The 9341-nt window shown below is 30.3% G+C and overlaps 1 protein-coding gene across 1 annotated transcript; it reads right to left on the bottom strand.

The window, feature by feature from the left end:
* Positions 1 to 7230: 7230 nt before the first annotated feature.
* Positions 7231 to 8953, bottom strand: LOC139900519 (uncharacterized). Its single transcript, XM_071883286.1, has 5 exons — positions 8743 to 8953; positions 8305 to 8480; positions 7889 to 8187; positions 7751 to 7803; positions 7231 to 7685 (listed from the first exon to the last, which is right to left on the bottom strand). The coding sequence occupies exons 1-5, from the start codon at positions 8951 to 8953 to the stop codon at positions 7231 to 7233; spliced, it is 1194 nt and encodes a 397-aa protein (XP_071739387.1).
* Positions 8954 to 9341: the final 388 nt, after the last annotated feature.

The raw sequence follows: 9341 nt of genomic DNA on the forward strand, positions 1-9341 counted from the left end.
TTGATAGTCCTATCTTTTCCCTTGAATTCTAGTAATTTGAATCGTGCTATTACAATTTTTTTCTTAGAACATTAACTCTGTTCATTCTGAAATTCATATCTACGAATTCTGGACTATTTTTTGCTTGACTTAAAGTAGGAAAGAGAAAACAAAAGGATGGAACTCCAAAATATAAAGGAAATAAAGAGAATGGATTTATAGTGAAATATCAGACAAAGCAATCTAGACAGATCATCGCATTTAACCAAAGAAGACCCTAATTTTCTTAATTACCGAAGAATCAAGTCTTATTACGAAGATTTTCTCCAAATCCCTTGAACTCTGGAAATCAATCCTATCTACGTCAAAAGATATGACAAATCTTCATTTATTCATTTTCATACTTTTGTGATAGCTTCACTCGTACTTTTCGTATAAACGAATTGTTTTATCCATATTACTCACTGATGATACAAACCCTAATTTCTAACTTGTATACATCATCAAAACTTACTTATTGTCAACCAAGACGATCCCAATCAAATTTCGGGACAAAATTTCTGTAACGGGTAGGTACTGTGACGACCCGGAAACTTCCGACCAAATTTAAACTTGATCTTTATAAGAATCTGACATGATAAGCAAAGTCTATTAAATCGAGTCCCGAAATGTTTGAACTATTTTTCATGAATGCATTTGACCTTTGACATTTCCCGACGATTCACGAACAATTATTTGTAAATAAATATGTATACATATATAAATGTAAGTATATATAATAAATTGAAATTATAAAATATAAACATTAGAATTAAATATGTAAAATAAGATACAAAATAATTAAGTGTAATTTAAAATGAATCTATATAAATATATATGATTCTAGGTATAATTATTATTAAATGTATAGTGTAATATATATAAAATTTATAAATAATAAATATTCAATAAAAGATATTATATATCATATGTAATTACAAGTTAAAATATAAATGTTATATTAATAATATGATCATTATTTTCATTACTAATAGTAACATTAATATTTGTATTATTAATAATAGTATGTCAAAAATAAAAAAAAAATATATATATATATATATATATATATATATATATATATATATATATATATATATATATATATATATATATATATATATATATATATATATATATGTATATGTATATATATATATATATATGTATATATATATATGTATATATATATGAAAGTTGTTATGTATAGGTTGTTATATTATTAAAATTATTAATATTTTTATTATTATCATTAATATTATTATAAGTAGTATTATTATTAGTATTATTAAAAATATTATTGTTATCATTTTATTATGCTGGTTATTAGTAAATTTATTAAAATTATCAATCTTATGATTTTTAGTATCACTACTATTTATTATTATTATTATTAATACAATTATTATTATTATTTTTATTATTGATATTATTATCAGTATTATTATTTCTATTATTATTATTATTATTATTATTATTATTATTATTATTATTATTATTATTATTATTATTATTATTATTAGTTTCATTTTTATTGATATTAAATATTAAGGTTGTATAATTAGTATTATTATAGTATTTCTTATTAGAAATTTATACAATCTATTATCATTATCAGTAATAATCTAATTATTATAATTATTAGTATCATTATAAATTATTATTATTAATATAATAATTATTATTAATAATAGATTTATAAATTATTAGTATTTATTATATAAAACTATAAAAATCAAACAAATTGTACGATCTTGTTATATGTATCGATCAAACTATTTCAGATTGTTAATCCTGTCTGTAAAATGATACTGAACGAATCTCAATCCATAACCCAAACAAAATATGTTGAGAGTCTTTTTCAACTTTAATTTTTTATTTATTTTCTTCGTACTGATGGAATATTTTGTGTCGAGCAAATCAAGCTACAAAACAAGGGTAAAATGAGTTAATTATGTTGTAATAATATCTGTTAACCTTTATATAATACACTAATAATGCAATTCAAGTTAAAAGGAGCTGAATCAAATTTAAATTGAAGAACACAGTATAAACTGCTCTGTTCTTGATAATTTTAGCAATAGCTCAAAATCAATCTCATTTTAAAATCCTTAAATGCAGATATGTTAGAAATCCTTCATTTAAACTATCTTCAAAGTTTCAAGGTACAATTCTTCTTATCGAATTCAAATTTTAGTCAAAGTTAATTTTTAAAAAGTCAACAGTTTTGTTCATCAAGAAATTCATAATGGTTTTGATGTTTTGAGTTCAATTGATGATGCAAACAGTTTCTAGAAGTGATTTGGGATATAGTTCATAAAGAAAACATGAGCTAAAACACTCTTAAATCTAAAATCAATGTTCAAGTTTCATCACGAAAATTTGAAATCTCTTTCTGTTAAATTCAAGTTATTTTCAAAAATCTAAAATAGTAGTTGTGTTTGAAATCTTCTACTCAAGCTATCTACAAAGTTTCACGATCCAATTCATCTTATTGATTATTAATTTTCGAGACAAATATTTAACTCAAAAAGTTAAACGATTGGGTCATCTTAAAATTCGAATGCTGTTGATTGTTTTTAGATCAATAGAGGTTACAGAAAGTTTCTAGGAAAGTTTTTCAATCTATTCTATGTTATAATTTTTTTTTTATCTAAAACGGTCCTAAATCCAAAATCAATGTTGGAGTTCACTTTATTCTTCATGATGCAGCACGCTATTTTTATTTTTATATTTTTTCTGTTAATTACAATCAACCTTCAATAATCGTTACTGCCTCTATTACACTCCTTAATTCAAACTAGTATCACACTATTAGGATTTTGTTTATCTCTGGTCGAAATATATGAAGAAGAATAAGATAAATGGAAACAGGAACGTACGAGTTATATATATATATATATATATATATATATATATATATATATATATATATATATATATATATATATATATATATATATATATATATATATATATATATATATATATATATATATATATATATATATATATATATGTTTTCTGTTATATTTTGAAAAAAGGGCAACAGCCCAACTGGTTTCATGTGATGATGGGTATACAGGAGGTCACGGGTTCGAGTCCCGGAGATGGCACATTTTTTTTAAAAGCCTTTTCATTTGGAGGTAGCTACTATTATTAAGTTTATTATTATTATTATTATTATTATTATTATTATTATTATTATTATTATTATTATTATTATTATTATTATTATTATTATTATTATTATTATTATTATTATTATTATTACTACTACTAATGTTGTTACTAGTATTCTTATTATTAAAAGTATTACTAATAATACTAGTATTATCATTATAATTATTAGTATCATCATTATAATTATTATTATAAGTATTATCATTATTATTATGATTATGATTATTATTATCATTATTAGGAAAACAATGCAACCTATTATTATTATCATTAATATTAGTATTATTACCATACTTATAATTATTATTATCGTAAAAATTATTATTAATGTTATCATTATTATTATTATTGGCATGATTATTATTATTAATATTGTTATTGTTAAAAACTATTGTCATTATAATCATTATCACTTTGTTAACATGAAAACTAATACTGATATTATTATTAATATTATCAATATCATTTTTTTTAAATTTGTATGATTATGAAAATAAAAATTTTAAAAATAAATATACTATTTTCAATAAAATTATAAATGAAATATCATTATTATTATTATCACTGATCATTATCAATATTATTACAAATAGATATTCGTATATAAAATTTCATTTCCATAATATTAGTAATACATATCACTATATATTTTTTTTTTTAAAATGATACTAATTAAGTTATAAAAGATATCAATTGACATATAAATATATTTCTATCATATAAAAACCCTAATATAAAATTTTGTTAATAACCTGTTATAAAGAAAGATAAATATTAGTTATATAAAATATATAAATTAAATATATTAAATTTAACTAAATAACATATAATATAACAAGCATATTATTAATAATAATATATATAAACTTGCTCGATTACAATCATATGTGTAAATAGATATACAATTGATATAGGTTCGTGAATCTGAAGCCAACCCTGCATTGTTCAGTATCGTCGTATGAATATTTTTACTACAAAATATCGTATTGTGAGTTCATTTGCTCCCTTTTACTCTTTACAATTTTGGGACTGAGAATACATGCGCTGTTTTTATAACTGTTTTACAACTGCTTTATTAAATGCTTTTGCAATCTATATTTTTGGACTGAGAATACATGAGATGCTTTTATAAATGTTTGACGAGATAGACACAAACAAAACTTTCCTCGAATGAATTATTATGCAGACAGAAGTTCTGTGGATTATTATTGAATTAGTTAGATGTTATAATTACCACTAATTGTTGTGAATATTTCCCCTAATTATTATTTCTTGGTAACCTAAGAATTAGGAAACGAGTACGGCCCCTAATTCAAGCGAATCCTAAAGGTAGCTATCGGGTTTAACACCCCCACCCAGAATGTTCACTAGACGTAAGAGCTAGTGGGCGTGGTGTTTAGTACTTTGAAGTTTATATATTATACAGACGAGATGTTCTGTTTTGGGGATATTATTGATGCGCATTATATGTTAAGGTCGGTTACCAAGCCAACCAATGAATGCTAAGTGAATGTTATGTATCGAGAGAATGATTTTATACACAGGTTATGTGTATGTTATTTTTGTGCACGAGATATGTGTACGGTTATTAAAAAATCGCGAGGCAACCTACGGGGGAGAAAAGGATACGAACCTACTCTGCCAAGCATTATGAAAAATGGTTTCGTACACGAGATAGGTGTAATGTATTTAAATCTTGTGGTCTATCAAAATGATGAATTTTATTGTTTATGATAAACCTATGAACTCACCAACCTTTTGGTTGACACTTTCAAGCATGTTTATTCTCAGGTATGAAAGAAATCTTCCGCTGTGCATTTGCTCATTTTAGAGATATTACTTGGAGTCATTCATGACATATTTCAAAAGACGTTGCATTCGAGTCGTTGGGTTCATCAAGATTATTATTAAGTCATTTATAGTTGGATGTATTATGAAATGGTATGCATGTCGTCAACTTTCGATGTGAAGAAAGTTTGTCTTTTAAAAACGAATGCAATGTTTGTAAAATGAATCATTTAGAGGTCAAATACCTCGCAATGAAATCAACGATTGTGAATCGTTTAAAATCGGTATGAACGGGTCCTTTCATGTTGATCACCGCTGATGTGTTCAGCTTTTATCTTCTCATTTTCAACACACTCTCGTATGTAATGATACCGTGTGTCGATATGCTTACTTCTTCCATGAAATACTGGATTTTTCATCGATGATATCGCTGACTTATTATCAACTTTGATCACAACTTGTTCTTCTTTTCTTACAGTTATTTCAGCTAAGAGTCCCCTTAACCATATTGCTTGACAAGCTGCTGTAGTAGCAGCCATAAATTCTGCTTCGCAGGATGATAATTCCACTGTTTGTTGTTTTTTGTGAATTCCAAGCAATAGGACCATCATCAAAGTAGAACACTAATCCGGTAGTACCCTTTCCATCATATGGGTCCACCGAGAAGCTCCTGTCACTAAATCCAAGTAGGTTATTGCTACCATTCCTTTGATATTGAATACCCAGGTCTACTGTACCTTTCAAGTACCTGAGAATTTGCTTAACAGCTTGAAGATGAGTAATTTTAGGAGTTTGCATATACCTACTTGCATATCCCACCGAGTATGCAAGATCCGGCCGTGTATGATTTAAATACCGAAGGCATCCAATAGTTTTTCAGTATTCAGTTGCATTAACACATGTGTTGCCATCATCTTTCATCAACTTCAGACCTGGTCCCATTGGATATTTGGTGGAATTGCACTCCCACATCCCTGCTTCCTCTAGGATTCTTTTAGCATATCTTGATTGATGAATTTTTATTCCATCTATGCCTTGTATTACTTCAAGTCCGTGATAATAAGAAAGTAAGCCCATATCACTCATCTCGAATTTATCTTCCATTTTCCTTTTGAATTGTTTAATTTTCTCCGGGTTATTACCTGTTAAAATCAAATCATCAACATAAATTCCTACCAAAAGTGCTCCTTCTTGTGTTCTTTTTGTGTATATCGCTTGTTCAAGCTTACACCTTTGAAATCCATACTCCTTTAGAACTTCATCTAATTTTGTATTCCAAGCACGTGGGGCTTGCTTCAAGCCATAGAGAGCCTTTGACAGTCTGTACACCTTTTGTTCCTTCCCCTTTATCACAAAACCTTCCGGTTGAGATACAAAGACTTCTTCCTTAAGGTCACCGTGTATAAATGCTGCTTTAACATCTAGGTGATGAACATCCCACCCTCTTTGGGCTGCCAAAGCTAGAATAAGTCTAACAGTCTCAAGTCTAGCTACGGGTGCGAATACCTCGTCAAAGTCTACACCATGTGTTTGGATGTAGCCTTTGGCAACTAGTCGTGCTTTATGTCGTGTGACATTTCCTTTTGCATCCCTTTTAATTTTGTATACCCATTTTAGTCCAATAGGTTGGTGTCCTTGGGGTAGATCCATTAACTCCCAAGTATTATTCCTTTCAATGGAAGCTATTTCACCTTCCATAGCTTGCTTCCATTCTTTATGTCTTGTAGCTTCCTTGAAATTTGTTGGTTCTCCTTCGGTAAAAGAAGATCATATATATCACTTTGATTTTTCCAACCTCGAGGTGGTGTATCATCATATGTCCCCTCTTCTACCATAGATGGATCTGACTCATTGACTGTATCTGTCAGGAGATGAAACAGCATAGGTCCTCATTGTTTTACTGTTGTTTCAGGACTGCTAACATCAGAATGGGTTATGCTTTCCTCATTGGTCGATCTTCCTTGACTTGAGGAGTTGCTGCTTTGTGGACTATATGAGCTACTTAGTCGCCTGGTTCAGTAGGTCCATTTTTGGAATTTTGATTAGCCGAGACAACTTCACCGGGGTTTATATGTATCACGAATTCTCCTTTGTGATTAGGTTCTTGATTGTATTCTACTCCGGAATGCCAATCCCATTTGCGTGCTTCATCAAATTCCACATCTCGACTGATTACTATTTTCATCTTCTCGGGATCATACATATGATGTGCCTTAGTTCTTGGTTCAGTTCCTAAATAAATCATAGGAATACTTCTGTCATCAAGTTTTTTACTTGATCTGGAGGTACTTTCACATATCCAACACATCCAAACACCCGTACATGATCAATATTTGGTCTTCTTCCTTTTAAAGCCTTATATGGTGTTTGATTTTTCAGAATCTTTATGGGCAACCTGTTTAGAACATAAACTGAGTGACATACTGCTTCAGCCCAGAAACTTTGTGGCATATCCATTGCTTTAAGAATACTCCTTGTTGTGCTCATCACTGTTCGATTTCGCCTTTCAATGATACCATTCTGCTGTGGCGTGTAAGGTGCAGTCAACTGTCTTGTGATTCCAACATAATCACAATACTGATTGAACTCGTTGGATGTAAATTCTCCTCCCCGATCAGTTCTAAGGACCTTTATTTTCCTTCCATATTGATTTTCAGCAATCGCCTTGAATTTCTTGAATTGCTCAAACGCCTCTCCTTAAGTTTTTAACATGAAATACCACATAAACATGCTGCGATCATCAACAATCAGCAGAACGTACCTGTTTCCAGCTTGGGTGGCAGGGGATATGGGTCCGCACAGATATGCATAAACCTGTTCCAGTGGATTTTGGGCTCTAAAAGTTGTCTGAACAGGAAAACTTTGTCGTGAATGTTTCTCTGCTAAACATGCTTCGCACATCTGTGTAGGGTGATCAATAACCGGCACTCCATCAACTAGATTGTTGGTCCCTAGCCGCTTTATTGTATCAAAGTTCACATGATCTAGACGGGCATGCCACAACCATGCTGGATCATCAATCTTGACCTGTAGACAAATTGGTGTCCCAATGTCTAGATTAATTTTATACAACCGATTAGGGGACCTTTGAACCTTCATTAGCAGCGATCCATCTACCTCAAACATATATAAGAAACCATGTTTGATCAAGATTACACAACCCCCTTCTTCAGCTTGCCCAAGACTAAATATGTTATTCTTTAAGTATGGGATATAAAGTATGTCGGTGAACAAACGTTGTTCACCATTCTCACATGTTAAAAGAATAGATCCTCTTTATTCTATATATACACACGAGTTATCCCCAAATCTCACTGTACCACCAATATCCGTATCAAGTTTTGAAAACAGTCCTTTGTTTCCCGTCATGTGGTTTGTTGCTCCAGTATTTAAGTACCACATGTTTTCTCCACCATCATGTGACTCATACTTTGTTGGAAAAACCTTCTTTTCACTTAGATGAATTACTTCCTTCTCGCTTCTTGGATTGACTACGGACATCAATAGTGCAGGTCTGTCATCATTAGCCACTGGTAGTTCGATTGATCTAGCTTGAGTCAAATTTGTTTGTTCTCTTTTCTTTCATGTTGGACAATCCGATGAGAAGTGTCCAAATGCATCACATCGAAAACACTGCAGCTTGGATCGATCTTTAGTTAAGTTTTCAGTTGTTTGTCTACCAGCAAAAAAAGTTTTGTCCGCGGCCTGAACCCCTTCCTCGACCACCAAACTGTCCACGACCTCAACCCCTACCCCGGGTGTCTTGGCCATTCCCTAGACCTCGACCAAAGATGTTTTCCCTTTTCTTTCTTGAGTCCCATCCTTCATAGGATAACAGAAGTTGGTCATGGCTGTTATTTGTAGTCTTTAGACTGGTTCGTTCTTCGTAAGCTTTTAGCCTACCCACAACTTCTTGGAATTTCACCGTTTTGAGATCAACCAGTTGTTCGATAATGGCTGCCATATTTAAGAATTTTTCAGGTATGGCAACTAATATTTTTCTCACCAACGTGGTTTCCTCAATGACGGTTCCAAGTGCAGCTAATTTTGAGGCAATTTAAGAAAGTTTTGCTGCAAAATCATCAATTTTTTCGCTATCTTTCATCCTTGCTGCTTCAAATTCAGCTTTAAGAGTTTGAAGCCTAGCCTGCATTACTCGTTTAACTCCAAGGTGACGGGTCTTGATTGCATTCCAGATTTCCTTTGCATGGGTGCAACCTGCAACTTGAAGAATCAAGTTTTCAGGTAAAGACTGATAAATATAAACGATTGCAGTATTATCCTTTTTCTTATCGACATCAGTTCCAGTTTCAATTGATTCCCAGATTCCATGTGCCTTAAAAATCGCTTTG

The sequence above is a fragment of the Rutidosis leptorrhynchoides genome, chromosome 3, assembly GCF_046630445.1.
Source record: "Rutidosis leptorrhynchoides isolate AG116_Rl617_1_P2 chromosome 3, CSIRO_AGI_Rlap_v1, whole genome shotgun sequence".
NCBI classification, from domain to species: Eukaryota; Viridiplantae; Streptophyta; class Magnoliopsida; order Asterales; family Asteraceae; genus Rutidosis; species Rutidosis leptorrhynchoides.

Excerpts from the sequence above, each read along its gene's own strand:
- LOC139900519 (XM_071883286.1), bottom strand. The coding sequence starts at position 8,953 with ATGGCAGCCATTATCGAACAACTGGTTGATCTCAAAACGGTGAAATTC. Across the intron at positions 8,188-8,304 it reads ATACGGATATTGGTGGTACA|AATAACATATTTAGTCTTGG; the intron begins GTGAGATTTGGG and ends CCATACTTAAAG. Across the intron at positions 7,686-7,750 it reads GCCACCCAAGCTGGAAACAG|GAGAGGCGTTTGAGCAATTC; the intron begins GTACGTTCTGCT and ends TAAAAACTTAAG.